General features: G+C 44.8%; 1 protein-coding gene across 2 annotated transcripts in view; it reads left to right on the top strand.

Annotated features, from left to right (window-relative positions):
• MAP2K5 (mitogen-activated protein kinase kinase 5) overlaps window positions 1–20,255 on the top strand; it is a 1,222,966-nt gene that overhangs the window by 515,427 nt on the left and 687,284 nt on the right. For both annotated transcript variants that reach the window (XM_086958013.1, XM_086958012.1), the window contains exon 9: window positions 17,787–17,826. In XM_086958013.1, coding sequence (XP_086814139.1) covers window positions 17,787–17,826 — 40 coding nt within the window. The remainder of the gene's footprint in view (window positions 1–17,786; window positions 17,827–20,255) is intronic.

The raw sequence follows: 20,255 nt of genomic DNA on the forward strand, positions 1-20,255 counted from the left end.
CTATAGATGCTGGGGCTTTCTGTGAATCCTTGAGGTGCGCGTGAAAATTTGAAACTTCGTCCATTTAAACTGAATCCGAAGAGATATTGGCTCTCCGGGTCAATAGGTACACTGAAGAAGGCGTTCTTGAGGTCAATTACAGTAAAGAACGTTGCTTCTGAATCAATAGCAGTCAATAGGGAAGAGATGTCGGGAACCACAGGGTACTGTGGAACAATACATTTATTCAGTTCTCTTAAATCAATCACCAGCCGATATACTGGCGGTGCATTGGGATCAGTACGTTTAAGAATCGGAATGATAGGGGAATTACAGATATTGGAGTCGGTCTCTACGACCACTCCTTGGGCAATGAGCTCTTCAATGATTTCCAGTAAAGCCACTACAGCATCGGGTGGTAACTTGTATTGTCTGATTCTGGGTAGAACAACACCTGGTTTGAGTGTAACACGGTATGGTGTAATGTGCATACAACCTACGTCAGTTGGGTCTTTTGCCCATAAGTGATCCGGTACATTTTTCAATCTGACATCAAACTCTCGTAATACATAATGACCCTTAAAGTCTCTCAAGAAAAGTCTAACTCCTTCCGGAGAACAACAGATCACAGCTCCTAGAGCCTTCAATGTTTTTATTCCTAACAGATTTTCTGGACAAGATTTCGTAAGTAACAAGTCTGTAACACGTGATAATGGACCCACAGCCAGGGGGACTGGTTTCGATACCTCATTTACAATAGGCTGCCCTGAAAAACCAAGGGAAACATTCTGTGAGCCTGAGAGGGGTGCCCCTGGGACTTCATCATGGCTGATTGTGGTGCGACTTGCCCCTGTGTCAATTAAAAACTTTCTGTCTTTTCCCAATACTTGACTGTGTACATAAGGACCCTCTTGATCTACAGGAATTTCAATAAGAGGCAAGCCACCATCCCTCTCTAGGCTGTTTCATGTGTATCGTGGATAATCGGGGTAATCAGATTGGGCATACTGATACATCTGCTGCGAGACTTGCTGAGTCGCGGCAATGGGCTGTGGCTGTGACTGTGACTGTCTCTGTGGTACCGCTACTGTCTGTGCTGCATGTGGTGAAACATGCATAGGCTGTGTATTCTGCATGGGCTGTATATTCTGTGAAGTCTGTTGCTGACCCTGATTTTGTCTAGGTGGATGTGGTCTTTCTTTAGTTTTACCTGTGGATATATTATGTTTCAGAACTGGGCATTCATGTACGTAGTGACCTGGCTGCTTGCAATAATTGCATGTCCCTTTAACGGGAGCTGCGGCGTGACCTGTCTGGGTCGTACCCTTTCTCTGACCGTCGGCTGGAACCGACTGGGCCACTAACATTTTCATTTTCGTGTCTTTCATACGTTTCTGTTCCTGATCCTGTTCTTCTCTGATTCTGTTCTGATGGTATTGTAACATCTGTAACATCTGGGATGGCGTATTTGCTTGCCAAGTACTTTCAACTTTGTACACGCGGTTCTTGACTAATGGCAGGGAATTCTCGACTAGTTTTGATACAAAAAGATGCGGGTACGACTCGCTACTCGGCTTAAGGCCACTATTGATAATAAAACATTTCTCGAATCTTGAATAGAAGTCACTAGTATCTTCATCGTGTTTCTGTTTACAGGCCGAAATTGCGTCCCAGTCTTCCTTTCTAGTTGTCAGTAATCTTGGCAGAACCTGTACTATTAAACCTGGTAATGCTTTAGTTTTCTCCCCAAGGCCTAGCCCAGGGGTACGAAGTTTCTCCTCGTCCTCTATTTCTGTCCACACAATCTTTTTATCTCCCACCTCCCATTCTCTTTCCTTCAGCTTCTCGTAGATGCCCGTGGGCAGCAGTACCTTTAAAATTTTCATAATATCTTCATATGTGTAATCTCCCATCAGTAACATGTCTTTAAGTTCTCTGTGAAAACCTGCAGGGTCTTTATCGTGACACGGTACTAGTTTCTTCATTTCCAATAGTTCTAACTTGGTCAGAGGTGTGTGTACATACACACGTTTCAGGGCGTTATCAGTACCCATGACTGGGTGTACTTCTCGTAAGGGGTTCTGACTTTCAATGCCATGCAGACGCTCCATATGATACATTTTTCTTTCTGGGGGCGGAGCGGGAACGTATTCGGAGCTTAAGAACGTGTTATACCTGTGCCGTTGTTCTAGAATTATTTGAATTAACTTGGTACTTAGGCCTCTCCATCTATCCATGAGTAGTGCTTCTAATGTATCGTGTAAGGGACCTGGGTCAGAATGTTGATGTCTGAATAACGTGAGGAGGTGCTGAATCATGTATACACCTGCTAATTTCTGCTCGTCTGGGGAAAGGTTCAGGAATGTCTGCGCTACGGTGTCATCATTGTATATGTTCGGATTGTCAGCCCATAGTACAGCTGACCGGGCTAGTTCTTGTTCATCCATAGAATTTAGTACATGGTACCCCATTCGTTCTCGAAGCATTTTATCAGTCTCTTGAAACTGATGTTCAGGAGAATTCGGTTTTGTTATGCCAGAGAGGAAGACTCTCTTGCTTTCTGGACGAATGCCTTTCCTAAGATAAGTTCCTTTACCTACATACGCTATTGTGTCTGTAGTCTTTTCTGGTTCTTCAGATCCTTCCTCCTCTTCAGAGGAAGCTTCTTCCTTCTCATTCTCATGTACTTCTATTACTGCTCTTCTTATTTTCCTGTACATACTGGCTATGCAATTCTGTTTATCATGCTTTCCTTCGGCTATATTTTGACCCCACTTTGTTAGGGCATTCATTTCATCCTGTTCTGTCTCAGGCCTGTCTCGTTCTCTTATTAAGCAATTTATGAAAAAACGTAGTATATTTATGCTTGAGTGTCGACTTTCTGATGTGCCATGGCTTCCTTAATACTTTCAGGGTTTTCCCCAGTTCGAACAAAATGATATATCCTATCTAGGTGCTGTTTCATTCCTGAGAATAACACTAGGTAATCTGTAGCTTGTCGTAAACGTAGCGATGCCATCAACATCCTATCGTCTTTACCGGGTACTGGATCGTATCTGCAAACTTGAAGCGGTTCTTTGAGTATGTCGAGACGGGGTGATTGGAATGTAAAGGGCCTCTGCATGTCCCTAAGGTTTAATCTATGTGTTGCTGGCGGGGTCTGCTAACCCCCGGTCGCACCTTCTGAGGCGGAGGCTTGAGCATTATCTCTCTGTGGAGTCTGTATCTGTACTTGAACTTGTCTTTTAGGATGATCTAGCGCAAGCGGATTCGGTATCTTAACCTTAGGTGAGGGAAGTGGTGGAGGTGGAGGAACGACAGGCTGCCGGTCAGGGGGAACTTGTTGCGGTAATGGCGGGGTGCGATCTGGAGGCGGGTTGCCATCTCCGTCACCGTCAGTAGAAGGGACGCGGGCACGTGTATTGGTGTAAGCGGGTGCTACATCATTTAGATAGGAATTCAGAAAGATGTCTTTAGTAGTCCTGTGTTTTACTTTAATTGGAACCAATGGTGGTGGCAGATTTTTCGGCATTTCTGAAGTGGCCTCAGGCGTACCTTCGGCTACTAAGTACATACCATTTACAAGATTGTTTCGTGCGCGGTCTACTTGTTCTGATTTTACTCGAATCCCTTCAGTAACTAATTCGTTTTCTCGGGCTTTATCTGATTCTTCTCTATGTCTGTCTTCTCTACGGAGTGCTTTTTCAGCACGTTTATGTGATTCTTTACGCCAAAATTCTATGGCGTCTTTCTGAGATTGTCTGTCTTTCTTTTTCCATAATGCTTCTTCTACCTTCATGATGCACTCGGCATCCCATGTTCCGGTAACAGGCCATCTGTGTCTTTCGTCTAGATGCTTAGTATAATCGGCCCATAAATCTAGATACAATATGGCGTCTATGCCATGTTTCTGATACATGAAGTTTCCAGGAGTGTCCCTAGGGGGGATAGGAATTTCTTCCTCTAGTATCCCTTTTCTAGTTCCTATCTGTTGTAACTTATTGAAAAACGGCATCTTGTCTACTTAGTACTGAATGCTCAATCCTGGCTGTTTAATTCTGACTCTGAACACAATTAGTTACACCAGAACACAATAATGCACATTAGAAACAGTCACTCGTACCACGACATCAAACACATAAAAAGAGACATTTGAAACATATATGACTACCCCCTATACTGGATGTACTGCTAAACAGCACAGATACACTGCTGAGAACAGTGCAAGAACTAGGATAACTGATATACTGCTAAACAGTACAGATACACTGTCTAAAACAGTGCAGACCGAATTTGTGTACCCAAACCCGTCTAGATACGTCCCAGCAATGGTACTCACCGGGAAGCACGGAAAACAGAAGGCCTCGGAAAACTCGACTGGACTGCACCGGACTCGACTCGACTCGACAGGTTGATACTTCGGAAAACTGGTGGGCCTCTTGACACCTCGGACCTTGCTTCTTTCGACTAGGCTCTGGTCGGGATCCTCCGCGCTCCTCACCGCCTCGTCTGGGTGCTGATTGCAGTCTTCGTCGCCTCCGTGGGCCAGAGGGAGATACAGGAAATCCTGCCAGTACGCGTAGTTTCCGTCTAACTGATGGCAGGGGACAGAGCTTGCAACGCACCAACCGGCGCGTGAGGTGGGGGAGGGGTCCCTATTCGGGCGCCAAAATAATGTGGTAAATATTTGATTTACCGTCCTAATTTCTATGCAGGTAAGTACTTAATCAATAATAACTCAATCGGAAAGAAAAAGGCAGAGTCCGTGGTGTTAGAGTTCTTGGGGGTTTTATTCCTTAAAAAGGAATGGTCATGACCGGATATCTTGTTCCTGCCACCACTGGGGTGCAGGAAGGGATAGAGCAATATTTTATTGACAATACATAGCTTATATACTTGAGTTACATTATAGAAACCAATACAGTAGGCGTAACAGCTGAGAGAAACAAGATAAAACACACACGTGGTAATAATACGTAATTAGAAGGCGTGAACTAGGCGTGAACATAGAGGTGTGTGCTAGAAACGTCATAAGTAGGTGTCATAAGGAGGTGGCAACAAAAAGCAGAATCTTGCAATGTCAGCAGAAATCTGAGGCCTGGATGCGCGCGCAGCTGCATGACGTGTGATTGACGTGAAACTGGAGGGTGCAGGGGACTTGACATTTACAATGGCGGAAAGAGACAGAAGTCTGGCATGTCAGATCAACTCGTACCTCTATCATATCTGATATCTGATGTTTGGGAACCATACTATCTGGGCGGAAAGGTCTCTGGGGCAGAAGCTATTCTATACTGACTGTGAGTGCGTGTATAAGCGTCTAAGTGTCTGCATGAGATGCGAGGGGCATGGGCCTGCCATGGTAACAGAGGCTATGAATTACTTGCATGGAGACAGTAAGGCCGGGCCCTTCGCTCTGCAGCTGGGGGATGTTTACTTAAACTAGTAGGCAGGAATGCATTTTCGGAGAGCGGAACAGATAACTCGAAGGTTGAATTCAGTCTTGGCAGGCAGCAGGCTGAGCTAAACGCAGTGAGCCGCGCAGGGAGTAAGGCAGAGGTCACGGGTACAGAGACAGCCTGGGCTGAGGCTTTCAGAGTCAGAAAGCGGAAAAAGGCTCGATGGCAGAATTCAGGCCCTGCTTCGCCAGAGCTGAAAAACGTGTAAAGTACACCACAAAAAGACGTTGGCATGGCATACTTAGGAACGGACTATTCAACCCATTTTGGGTGGGTCTGAAAGAGGACATGTTAACGTTGGACGCAAATGTATTTGCGTCTTCATAGCTGGCACAGGAGGGAAGTTACATGCACTTTAAGCTCGTACATGGAGATGGTGGGGTACACGATAGGGAACATAACTTGACCAAAAATTTATATTTCCTCACCTCCCAGTGCCTGCTCCTCACACTGCTCACCAATGTCGGCTTCTCCCACTCCCTATCATTGCCAGCATCAAACACAGCAGGCCAGAGCAGGCCTCTCGCACAGCCCTCCAGTGCTGCTTGCACTACAAACTAGTACCAGTGTCGTACATTGCCCACCAGTGCCAGTTCCGTACACTAAACCGGTGACACCCTCTCTCCCTGCCTGCCAGCGTCAAACACTGCTCACCATAGCAAGCCCCTCACTGCCCTCCTGCGCATGCTTCTTGACCCATCCACAATTGCCGGATTCTTGCTCCGTCCATCAGTGCCAGATTCGTCAATTGGAAGTATACTGACCCTAAATTTAAAATACAAAGCCCGATCCATTGGGTTCTGAATAATATCAAGGTAAGGTTCGCAAAAAGCAACATCCTTAATTTCCAAGAAATCGTTATTCTGCCCAATTTAGGGTCTGAATAGGATTTACTAGACACCCAACTCCAGTAAATTCTCTTCAGTGTTGCTTTTGGTGGGGCAGATTTTGTTTCCCATGCATCTTTTAAGCCCAAATCACATAGCAGGGTTTTACCATCTGTAAGCCACTTGATTTTGTACCAGCCTGACATGGACATAACTTCTGATAGGCCCTCCACATACTTAGCTAACTCGGGCACTCGCCACAACCGTGCCCATAGTAGAAGCGGTCGAACTTTGGCCAAGTCAGAGATTGAGTGGCATCCCAGATCTAATAATAAAGGGACTGTAGGGGTACTCTGGGGGAGTGCCATTACCTCTTTAAGAAATTTATTTTCAGATCTAGTGAGCTGCTTCATGCTGCTTGTGCCCCACAATTCGGCGCCATAAAGGGCCGAGCTTCACCTCTAGCCTTCTATATCGCAACTGCCGGGGCAATAGGCCTGGTAGATGAGGAGCGCTGTTCCCTAAGAATGGCCCCCACCACCCTTTTGTGACAAAGAAGCATTTTCTGCAAGTGGGAAGTCCACTGCATAGTGTCCGAAATGCGGATTCAGAGATAGTCAAATGCAGACACCCTTTCTAATGGTGTAGAGTTCAAGACTGGGGGCCTGCTGAGCTTGTTGGGTGGATTTAATACCAGATATTTTGTTTTGTCTGTGTTTATGACAAGCCCTCTCAGGATGCAGAAAGACTGGAAGTTATCCAGGAGGCTCTGGAGGCCAACAGGGGACTTAGAAATATGAAGTGTATCATCAGCGGATAGGAGAGTAGGAATTCGCTCGCCCGCCATGGATGGTGCGTCGGATGGACTTTTCAAAAGATGTTCCACCACGCCGTTCACATAAAGTGAAAACAGAGTGGGGGCTAAACACATCCCTGGCGGACGCCCCTATTCACTGGAATTCTATTGGTCTACTGCCCCTGTTGGCCCCCCCTCACTTGGGCAAAGTTACCATCATGAAGCCTCACTAACATTGACAAAAGATACGAGGGGATCCCCATTTCGGACAGCACTCCCCAAAGGCGTTCCCTGGGCACAAGGTCGAAGGCAGTCTTTAAATCGATAAACGCGAAAAAGGCTGCCTTTTCCCAAAAGAACCGCTTTCCAATAGATGAGTAGCAATTGGAAAGCCTGCTCTATGTTCCCTGTGCCAGCCCTAAATCCTGCTTGGTAGTCCGAGAGGATTTTATTTTCATCAGCCCATTGCAGGATTCTCTCGAGTACCACCTTCCCAACAACCTTCTGTGTGGAATCGATCAGGCTTATTGGTCGGTAGTTGGCAGGGTCGCCCCTAGAACCCTTTTTGAAGATAGGGACGACCTCTGCCCCCTTCCACGACTCTGGAATTAAAGCGCCGTTATCAATTGCATTAATTAGGATGGTAATAAGCTGCCCCCATTTCGGCATGTCAAAACGAATAAGGTCCCCAGGGATACCATCAGGACCGGCTGCTTTATGTGTCACAGTGCACTTAATCACATTTTCCACTTCTTTCTCTGTAAAGGGATGCCTGTTAGGTTCCCCCAGGATCGCTGGGAGGTTAGATTAATAGACGTTGACATTTATGCTTCCTTTCTTGCCATAGAAGTTCTTTTAACCTGGTAATGAGTTAACAAGCACTGTTAGGTTAGTCACTTATCTTACTAACCAGCACTTGTACATTCCTAACACTATTGCCCAACTACAAGTTTCACAACTTTCATCAGGTCAGCCACATGTACCGGATTTGCTTAGATATTTAAGCACTGGAGGGCATTGGAAACAGAATAGACCCCAGGATAGTCACTTGGTTTCATATACTTTGTCTTCTATTTTTTTTATGTAAGTGAGCAAGGCCATTGAAAAATCCCCAGGGAGAAAGTTACTATCTTTAATTAATCTGAATTTCGGACTCCCATTCACTGGAGTTCAACCAGTCATGTTCTTAGACAGTGGTCAGGCAGTTTGTATTCAGCCCATGCTGCTGTAGAGGAAATAATGCACTTCCCATCTCTTCCAGGTTTAATTTATTATTGTGAAGATGCCAGCTTCTCTTATTCCCTCCCAGTGCCTGCTCCTCACACTGCTCACCAGGGTCGGCTTCTCCCACTCCCTATCATTGCCAGCATCAAACACGGCAGGCCAGAGCAGGCCTCTCGCACAGCCCTTCAGTGCTGCTTGCACTACAAACTAGTACCAGTGTCGTACATTGCCCACCAGTGCCAGTTCCGTACACTAAACCGGTGACACCCTCTCTCCCTGCCTGCCAGCGTCAAACACTGCTCACCATAGCAAGCCCCTCACTGCCCTCCTGCGCATGCTTCTTGACCCATCCACAATTGCCGGATTCTTGCTCTGTCCATCAGTGCCAGATTCTGGCCCTGCCCACCAGAGTGCCCCCTCGTTCTCCCAACATTGCCAGTGCCAACCACTGTCCACCGTTCCATGCCTCGCCATCCCCTCTCCTCAGTGAGCTTCTTACAGTGCCCAATTGGGCACCTTTTCCACACATTCTATAGCACCATGGATGTGTTTATGTGGACGAGAACCGGTTCAAACTCCGGTTTCATTCTGCAACTGGAATGGACATTTTAGCAAGGTCATGTTGCTCGAATTGTGCCTTGGTTTTGTGTAAAACGCTTGAACTTGCCTAACAAGTATAGCACAGACAATAGAAAGGAAAGAAGCGTGCTTTTGGTCAGAGCCGGCCGGGCACACACCTCCTCAGAGATTCTGCACTCTGTGCTGGGTCCAGCAGATCCATGGCCCCTAACTTGTCCCATCATGAGAGCAGCGATGCTCGAATGCGCCCAAGATAAAGATTAGCAATAAAGCCTGGTACTCTTTATCCCCCTCAACCAGCAGTCCTGAGGCTTTGTCTGTAGACATTTTGCAGGAACTTTAAATAAAGAAGAGAGGCTTGACCGCATGAAGGTATGCGAGGCGTGGAGCTTGGAGCAAAGAGTCCAGGGTGGGTTACAAATGGGTTTCCGAAGTAAATGAAAAGAAGGTGTCGGTGTGGCCTTGCAAGCTGGGCATAGGTGGTTTCTGACGCATAGAGAGGAGTAAAGCAAGGATACTTGAAGGAAATGTTAGAAAGGTTGCAAAAACAAACAGAACATAATCAGAACTGCAGAGAAACTGTCAGGAAGAGGGGGTGAACGGGGGGGGGGGGCATTGGGGAGGTGTACTGGGTCAGGAACTCAGCAGTGAGAGGTGATTTATAGGGCAGTGAATTTGAACATATGAAAGCTTGGGTTTTCTCTGCAAATACACCTATGTTCCCTGTGTGATGAGTCTGTGGCCAAGAGCAACTGCTGGCAGTTAGCATCCTTCATACAATAAGGAATGTCCCAGTGTAAAGGAAGGCTCAAGTCTGGCACCGTGGGGTACGAGGCCTGTACATAGGTGTGCCTTCAACCACAATGTCCACAATGCTGTTAGCAACAGCAAATAAGTGTTTAACTGAGATGCAGCAATCAGTCAGAACCACTGGTAATTATTCTGAATGCATTTCATTCCTTCCTTTATCTTGTTTGTGACATTACACATAAGGAGACTTCATATGGTGGTTGTCGCTGGTCGGTCCTAACTGAGTGCCTGATTTAGCTCTCGGCAGATGGGTTACTCGGTCACAACGGTGACGGATATTCCACCTGCCGAAATATAAATCCCGTTATATCCTATGGGATTTATATTTCAATGGACGGGATATCCACCACCGTTGTGACGGAGTAACCTGTTCGCGGAGATCTTAATCAGGCCCTGAGTCTAGTCTAGTTTAGCCCAAACTGCTAGGTCACATCACAGTTTAACAAAAAAGCACACAACATTTTGCTTTTTGATGCCAATGACCAGAGCGCAGGATAGTCCAATTCTAGGCATGTGCAAGAGATGATTTAAGTAGCGTTAGGAGCAGTGTCTTGCTTAGCGTAAGGCGCACTCTGACCCTAAGAGATGAACAGAAAATAGGAGAGGGACTGTCAACTGCAGATCACACATTCAGACTGGGATTGAAAAAAAACACCACAAGTAACTCCATATATTTTTAAATATGTACACAGACTATACCTTGCCCCAAAGTCCTTTGTACAATGCACATATCATATACAGGGACTTGTCCAAGATGCAAAAACGGTGAGGCGCATTTTCTTCAGATAGTTTGGCCATGTTCAATTGTAGCAGAAATCTGGCAGTAAGTGGTGCCACAGCTGCAGTCAACAGTGGGTACTGCGATTAGAATGGGTCTCTGGAAATGCATACACGCCTACACCCGAGTCCACTGAAAAGAAGATGCTAGAAGTATCATGCTATAGGTTTGAGACTCATTTTTGTGAAAAGATCCAACACAATACACTTGCTTTGAAGAAGGGTCCCTAATGGAAACTCAGGCAAGAAGGCATAAATGGAAGAGATTCCTTCGCCCACCATTAGATTATACTCTAAATCAATGAAGGAGGTCACTGGCTGGTAAAAGCGGTTTGATATACATAAAAGGACTATCTGAACAGTTGAACAGCAATTGACGGCTCTTCCTATCCAGGAGAAAGGTCGGTCCACGTTGGTAAATGAGCTGAACACTTCTCTGAACGTATTTGTCTTTGCTGCCAATATTTCTTGTTTCCTGCCGCTGGAAAACGTTCAGACTATTATTTCCATGTTAACTTAACATACTTTCTGGCTATTTTTCTGTTCATTCAAATAATACCATTAAAAAAACAGAAGTAACAATAGGAGCAAGTTAAGAGTTCCAATCGGTGTTTTGACATATGGAAACCACAAGGCCGTACTAAGTGGAGGTGTAGTGACACTGTGGACATACACATACAGCTTCTTCGTCAGACCTCCCCTTCCCTTAGAACAGCACAGTTCCACAACACCCTGGTGTGGCCATCATACAGGAAGCTGCTATGATGCATACAAAAGCATTTTCTGCCAGTATGGGGTGCTTCTGTTTTGTTTGTTTTTTGGCCCCAGGAGTGTTAAGCAAGGCGGTGCAGCAAGGCCCCAACTATCCCATCCCGCCAACTAACTGGTCGGGGAACTTACACCTCTGGATCAAGTCTGGCTGCTCCTATATCAGCTCGCACTATGAGGGAATCTGGGAGGTTTCGCTGGTTCATTCTCAGCATGTCGAAATTTGTTAGGTTAATTTTGAGAATGTCGAAGTTTGTTGGAGTGGTTTTGGGCACTCAGCAGATCATGGACCTTCTTTACTACCCTTAGTGGGGGCTGATGCGTCTTATGATGTTATATCTTCTTCTGTCATTGCGCTTCATCAAAGAATGGTAATGGAGAGCTTTGGTACTCATGGCCGCCTTAGTTGTCCCTTTACACCACCTCGAAATGTACACAGTGGGATTTTTTTTCTTTCTTTTAGCTCAGTAGAACCTACTGTGTGACCCTTATTCTGGCATGCTTCTGTCTTGTTACATGTCCTAGAGGACTTGTTCTTGTGTTACACAGATGGCAATCTGCTGGAGGCCTTCTCCTTCCTCCTCTGGTCCGCCAAGGTATCGTCATCCATAGATGTGCATAGCAGAAAAAGACTCCACTCTTCACATCAACATGCTGGAGAGAAAGACTGTTTTTCTAGACATAAAAGTCTTCTTGTCCCTCCTGCGTGGGGAAAAAGCCACAGTCGTCATGGAGAGCACGACGACCTTGTTCTTTATTAACAAGCAAGGGACATTCACTCTCACCCATCCTGTTGCCAGTGAGGACATCAAACAACAAGTCCGCCTTTCTGAGCAGGCTTAGCTGTTGTGCCCCTAATAATTGCGAGATCGAAATATATACTTTTGATCCCTATTTCCTTCCACTGATTGGGATTTCCTTCAGCGGATCGCTTCAGAATTCCAAATGTGACCAGTATATCCAAATGCCTCCCTTCCTTCAGGGACATATTACAGCTGAGTTGTTCTTTTACTCCTCTCCCCCAATGTTCTTCATTTCTCAAAGATGCAGCCGCTTCACTGGATTCTCCATGATCCTGAAGGCCTCTTATTGGCTTAACAGATTTGGGTTTTAGGTCTGATCAATCCAATAGTAGAGGGTCCTTTTATAAAGAACATCTTCATGTCCCGATGCTGTGCCCTTGCCTTTAATTTATCAGATGAATAGTCTACTACTTGTGAGTGTGTTCTGTGGATATTTACAACTTACTGACAATATCCTGGATGTGTTTCCAACTGTCAGGACCAGGTCTGCAAGAGCCCACTTCAAATCAACTTTGAGATGTTTTTGCCACTGGACGTGCTCAAAAACGTAAACATCCTCTGTTACACCATATAAAATACATGTTCTTTTATCTGGCAAGGATACATGTGGAGTTCTTATCTGTATGCATTTGGGCCTATAACAATTCAGATGTGTGCTTTACTCTTTAAAACCCAGTTGGAAAATTACTTTTTTAGGGTCCAATAAATTATTTTTTCTCTGTTCTCGGGGGCTCGTTTTGGCGCTCTCAGTATTAGCTCATACGCTCTTTTAATCTTTCTTAACCAGTGATATCAAAAAGATTACACAAAATAGTGTTCTTTATCTTGTTCAGAGTTTGATAGTTTATGATGGGGGCAGAGTGCTCGTCCGTATTCATCCTTGTTTCCTGGCAGTGGTAATGTGGTTCTCATCTTTTTCCAGATCATCCTCTGAGGTTAGAAGGATGTAACTGTTGCATCATTTTATGTCAGAGGCTTGACAGGTTTAATTTCAACAGAAATAAGTCTCTGTTTGCACAGGTTTGTTGTAACCTTTTCTGGCATCTCGCCCTTCCTGAGAAGCAGGCTTGTAAGGTTTTTTTTGTTCGTTGTGTGGGCTCTTGTGTTTCAGAATTTCACTAAGTCACTGGACTCCCCGCCTCAAAAGGGCACACCCTGACATCCGCTCCTTTTTAATGCCATGTCCCTTTGGGTGTTAACTGCATTTCAGCTATGTGGCTACTCCGCAGCTTTCTGCGCACACTAAGCAATGGATGTTAGTCAGATGGCCTGCTTGGCCAGCACCTTTATATTACTTTGTTTGGTTTAGATCTGATAATTTGTGCCCACCCCTTCGATACTTCATGCTTATCAATCTTCCCATGAGTCTGGGAGCCGATCTGTGGCTGTAAGTTCGAGCTACCCACTATAGTCACTGTTTTACTGACAGTCCTGTAGTGCCCCTTCCACCAAACAAGCATGCCCACCTTGCCATCTTGTGCTGTATTGTAGATCTAGAACAAGCATTGGCATAGCCAATAGGTCTCGCTTTTGGGACCGTATAAGTATTTAGTTAGCAGTGGCTCTAGACATCCGTAAATATCCTTTGATAAGCAGTGGCTCTAGACATCTGTTAAATACTCCAGGAGTAGTCACCACAGTGAGGGGAATGATCATTCCAAGGCTTGGATATAGTGGGTAATCTATTCCATGCCCGAAATATACTGTCATTTAGAATATACCTAAATATATTACAATATCATTCATTTATAACGTACTCCCTCACTTTTTGAACCCCATTCTCACTTCTTTTCTGTTAGCCACAATGAGAAATATTGTTGGAAACAACAGATATATGATGACAGTGTTTACAAGTGTGCAAAAGCTAACTCATTTGAAAGACAGAAAAGAGCATTAAAACCAACTATGGGCTTGCATACACACACCGAGGATCGCTCATGCTTTGATTTTCACTGACTCGTCCAGATGTCTTTCCTTGTTGACACAATACCCTCTCTTTGATTTCTCTCCCTGGTTTCTTCCGTATTTACCCAAGTAATATAAAGAACTATAACAAACTTATGTATTTTATTTAATTTGGCAAGACCCAAGAGTCGAGTGCAACACACATCTTAATATTTTAAATTCTACATGCTGAATTGAGATTTTGATGAATATTTTCATTTCTTTTCATTTCAATCATTCCATTCATTCACTCCAAGTATTTCTTGGCTTACGGTATCCATTTCTTTCCTTGCTTTTTAATAACGCTATGCTTTACTTCCACATTATACAGCGTTGTGCCTGTTGGAAGTCTGCTGTGCTTAGGTTGTCATGCTAGTATTTGTTATAGAAGTCCTGGCAACGTCCCAAAATGAAATCCAGTCATCTTTAGCACAAAAAAATGCCCTTGAATCCGATATGTTTCAGCAAACACATTTGCTCAATAGTTTCCTGCAGGTATTCTAGTTTTGTGTTACCCACCTAAAACATTTGTATAGTAATAGTACATAAAGCAATTAATTACCATAACAGCGTTCGTCATCCGAGATATAACGGTTTTAATGTTAAAAGAAAAAAACATCTATTTCTTTACTCTGAAAAAAACATCTATTTCTTTACTCTTGCTATAATCGCGGCACCCGCGCTTTACTTTTAACATTAAAAGTGAAGCGTGCGGTCCGCGATTATACCAAAAGTAAAGAAATAGATGTTTTTTATATTTCTTTACTTTTGCTATAATCGCGGCACCCACAATTTACTTTTAACATTAAAAGTGAAGCGCGGTTGCCGCGATTATAGCAAAAGTAAAGAAATAGAAAAAAACATCTATTTCTTTTACTTTTGCTACAATCGCGGCCCCAGCACTTTACTTAAACGTAAAGCGCCGGTGCGGCGATTGTAGCAAAAGTGGAGAACAAGCAAATGGTGCGACAGATGGCGGCTGCGCGCGTGCACGCAAGCTTGAGGCCACCAAAAACCTGGTGGTGGCACTTTCAAAAGCGGCTTACAAACTGTCTCTCCAAGCAGCGCATGCGCTGGCTCAGGCGAGACCTAAAAAAGGGTTGAGTCATTTGGAGACCGTGCTTCACTGTGCATAATTTGTAAAAAAAATATATAAGTGCTGGTACTCAAATCTTTCCTAAGGAATGAGTGGCTCACTTCCACACCTGTGTGGCCCATTTCCTCTCTCCACGTTCTCTTTCGATCTCTTTCCTCTGTATGGTGATTAGGGTGAAGCCTACCAGGCAGTGCAGCTATCTGGTTGTTAAAGGACTTATTTTGCACATTCTTAAAGCTTCCCTCTGAATTTATTCCACCCATGCTTATGGTTGGCTTTGTGGTTTGTAAATTACAATCACTTGGTTTCGATTTGCTGGCTTTATTTGTTTTAGGCTGTCCGGTATATCTTTGTCCTTCCCATGGAGCATTCATAGACTATTTATCACCTTCCTGACTTGTTCCTTGTATTCTTCCACGAGTGCTTGCTTTTTGTAAACAGGCCTTTAACCCCTTGCGTGCGGCGGGAATTCCCCGCCCATGCTGACTCCGCCTTGCGCGGGCGGAGTCATGACGGAACGGTTCCGTCATCAGCACAGCTCACCCGTAGCTGATGACGGAACCGCTCCGTCATCAGCATGCAAGGGGTTAAATGTGTTTCTTATCTTGAAACATTTGCTGTGCATTCAAAGACAGAGGTCAAATGTCAGGCTCTGTGAGAGAGCTTGGTGTTTACTTTTCTTTCTCTGGGTTCCAAGTGAGAGGATTTATGTGACAATCAAGCTGGGTTATGGGGATGGGAAAGAATGTTTATTTGTAGCACATGACAAAATGTAAATGCCTGTAAAAGAGCTGTGTAAATATTTCAGAATATGTCAGAATTAGGAATGCACAAATGAAGCACATTGTTTGAAACTCTGAAGTGTGTTGGAAACAAATAATTGAATACGATCAAAATAAATCAATACCATAGGTGATGCCATTTCCCCTCATTATCATTTGTAAACAGTATTTGCAAATGTAATGGCCATTTCAATTGAAAGTGTGTTGTCTGTAACAGCAGTGTGCTACCACAAAATGCATACTTCACTCTACACCACTCCACTTTACGATATTCCACTCTACACTGATCCACACTATGACACTACACTCTATAACCCTCTGTGCCACCCCACTCCACTCCACGCCACACCACTCCACGTCCCTCTACTTTACACCACTCCATGGCCCTCCACTTTACACCATTCTACCACACTTTACTCCACTGTATGACATGTTTCTCAGTTCTACCGCACTCTACTCTGCAACACTTTGCTACACTCCACTCCCTGACAATCTATTTCACTCTGCGACACTCCACTCAACAAAAATCCTTCTATGCCACTTTACTTCACTCTATTCTATGCCACCCTACTCCACTCTGCGCCACTCTATGCTACTTCACGACACACTAATCCGCTCTGTGCCACTCTACTCCATTCTATCCCCTCCACTTCACGACACACTACTCACAGCACTCTATACCATGACACTTTACTCCAGGACACCCTACTCAACAGCACTCTACGCCCCTCTACTCCACTATTTGCCACTCTGCTCCACTATTTGCCACTCTGCTCCACTATTTGCCACTCTGCTCCACTCTTTGCCACTCTGCTCCACTATTTGCCACTCTGCTCCACTCTTTGCCACTCTGCTGCACTCTTTGCCACTCTGCTGCACTCTTTGCCACTCTGCTGCACTCTTTGCCACTCTGCTGCACTCTTTGCCACTCTGCTGCACTCTTTGCCACTCTGCTGCACTCTTTGCCACTCTGCTGCACTCTTTGCCACTCTGCTGCACTCTTTGCCACTCTGTTGCACTCTTTGCCACTCTGTTGCACTCTTTGCCACTCTGTTGCACTCTTTGCCACTCTGTTGCACTCTTTGCCACTCCACGGCACTCCACTCTTTGCCATTGCACTCTTTGCCACTGCACTCTTTGCCACTCCACTCTTTGGCACGCCACTCTTTGGCACGCCACTCTTTGGCACGCCACTCTTTGGCACTCCACTCTTTGCCACTCCACTCTTTGGCACGCCACTCTTTGGCACGCCACTCTTTGGCACGCCACTCTTTGGCACGCCACTCTTTGGCACGCCACTCTTTGGCACGCCACTCTTTGACACGCCACTCTTTGACACTCCACTCTTTGACACTCCACTCTTTGACACTCCACTCTTTGACACTCCACTCTTTGACACTCGCCTCTTCGACACTCGCCTCTACGCAAACTACATTTTAGCCATGCTTAACACCAGCCACACTGGTGTACAATATGGCTAAAACACATTGGCAAAGCCAATAGCTCTTGCTTAGGTGAGACCTATTGACTTTGCCGATGCTGCCTCTTACCTTGGGGGATTGGCTGTCATCCACAGAGTAGGCTAACCAGTGGCTTTGCCAGCTGCCACTTATGCGTAGGATGTAGGTGAGCTCCCATTTCAAATCAAGAGTTTTAAATTATTGCTGTCCAAGAGATCTTCCAGTATTTGTTATCCAGTCTAGACATCCTATCCAGAGGAATACAATTAGAGAGTCACATGTTATTGTTGTTATAATAAATTCGCACTTGAGGGTGTCAAACTGTCATTAATATGGAATCAAAGAGCCTTACCAACCTTAACCCCTGAGAAGTAACGACTTTGTGATTGGGAGTAAACATCTGACGAGGGCTGTATCTCTTCGGAGTGTGCCATGTGCCACATGTTAACCCTTATTACGTTGTTTCTCCTCTCTCTCTGCAGAGCTCATCATGTTCCAAGTGGCAAGATCCTGGCTGTCAAGGTAAAGCAAGAACATCATGTGCCTTATTTCTTCAGCTGTGGGCATGCCATGTCTAATAAAGTGTTATTTATGAGTGTAACCGCTAGGGTAGTAAATCCTAATTCCTACTCCGACCTTTTGTATTAGTGTGTTTGTGTGTGTAATAGCCAAAAGTACTGAAGCTAGGGCAGGGTGGTCCTCAGATAGTGGACCAGACTGAGCTAGTCTATTGGAGTAGAGGGACAAGGCCAGGCTTGTGCTAATTGCCCACTTGGTATTCTTGTATTCAAAGACAGTCATTCAGGTGTATGGCTACTACACGGGAGACGCGTTCTATGTAAAAGTTTCCAATGTGCACATTTGTGGACAGTGATATCTGGCACTATTCCTTAGAGTGCAGTCCCTATTGGTTCATACCACCATCGACCTTTCACTCCTCCTTACTTTCTGGGAGCCCATGTTTAATGGTGGCCGGCACTCTGTTGATGTACAGCTTAAAATGGGCCGCGTGGCTCTTTTATGTGATTGTGTACATAGGCAATTTCAAAATATAGTGATTTTCTCCTAGGACAAAGTTTGATTGACTACAGTGAGTGGAGTAGATGGAAAGTCTCACATCTCCAGTAGATTATTTATGGAGTAGAACGGAGAGCGGCAGCGTTTGGGTAGATCTCCTGGACCCCCGGGAGCAGTTACATTTAAGCATTGGGAAGCTCTGCTGGATACCTTTTAAGGCTTGTTGACAACGGCTTTATTGTTTGAAGCAAAATTATGGATATTTGTAATACATGGAAGTGTAGCTTAATCCTCAATAATTGCCTGACTAGTTTTAATGCATACAACAGTTTTTCTCTCTTTGGTCTGAATATGAATATGTATAGTAAACCATTATTTGTTCTTGATGTAATTTTGTTTTGGTATGTGTTTGCTGGGCACGAGGTGTAGCCTGCCATGCACAAAGGACTTGGAACTAATGCCAGGGTTGGTAATTCACACAGATTCTCATTTTTGATTGCCGTTGTGATGTGTCTCTTATGATGGCGTTCCTGCACTGGGGAACTAAGAAGAAAGTACTACTTTGGTACAATGTGTGAAAGTAACACTAAGTGATATAGAACATTATGTGTTTAGAAAGGACGTTGGAGCGATTCTGAGTCCAAGGCGCTCAGTTGCTTCTCGATTTGGGAAATCGTACTTCTCAGGGACCGCAATATTCCTGAGTGCTTGGCAATACATACTCCGCTGGCGTAGGTTTGAAATGCCTCCCACAGTGTCGCCCATGAATCCACCGAGCCCATATTCAGCTCAAAATATGTCGCGCAGCTCAGCCGAGGAAGCTGCATCACTCAGTGCCTGGTCAGGAAACCTCCATTGTCTTTCGCAACCCTTGAGCCTGGGGACCTGCAACTGTAAAATCACAGGGGAGTGGCACTGAATAAGTTCTGGAGAAGTGTGTAACGGATCAAAAACAAGGAGCCAAGCTATGTGTAATCAACCGAAAGTCGAGTCGTGTCCACATATCATGTGGTGCCGAGTAATGCGTAAATGCCCCGTCGCTCAGACAGCGAACTCGCCATATAGGTTCCAGACCCAACGAATCGCATATGCCTAGGAGCAAGCGCCGCGCCTGGGGCTTTGTGTCAGGGGAGCTGGCCATGCCGTCACAGTCTGGATTTAAAAGGAGGTTGAAGTCACCACCCAGGCACATGTAGTCTGCACCTAGTGGGAGAAGCAGTGCATGTAAACTGTGAAAATAAGCATTGGAAATGCAATAGGTCTCGCATTAGAAAAGTTGGAGCTATTGGTTTTGTAAATAAATATTTTTTTGTGTTGATTTTTGAAATAGTTAAATTGATAGTTTTGTCATTCACAACGCCAATAGTTTTAACTTTTGTGAATGTGACTCCTATAGCATTTGTAATGCAGCATGTTTTGTATGTACGTGACTTTGATGGCAGGTCTTGTTGTTATGCCACATCTCTAGAGAGCAGGAGAGTGCAGCAGGGGAGAGAAGCACAGCAATGCAATATGTCTTGCATTCATAGAGCTCCTAATCCCATTACTTTAGTTAGTATTTAGTGCGTTTCTATGAGGATTATGACTTTAACCCCCCCTCCCTCCCCCCCACATACGACAACCCCCAAAGTAGACCAACCTCTGTGTCTAGAAATGTCGAAAGCTCAACAGGGAAGAGGAGATGTGACTAATTTAGTTCTGAAACTTTGCCACCTCACCAATGTGCATAGTCTTGTTAAAATGCTGAATTATTGGGTTTTGAATATTTGTTTTATTTTTTATTTGAGGTATTCTTTTTGCATAATGTTCACTATTAATATCCTGTTTTTTTGTGGAAAATGTCTTGAGGGAATACAGTCAGTCTGCCTTTGCTGTATGTGTGGCGCTAGCAATACCCACCTCATCACTTCATCTATCTTGCCTGACCTTTGTAT

The sequence above is a fragment of the Lissotriton vulgaris genome, chromosome 2_1 (genome assembly GCF_964263255.1).
Source record: "Lissotriton vulgaris chromosome 2_1, aLisVul1.2, whole genome shotgun sequence".
Classification (NCBI taxonomy): domain Eukaryota; kingdom Metazoa; phylum Chordata; class Amphibia; order Caudata; family Salamandridae; genus Lissotriton; species Lissotriton vulgaris.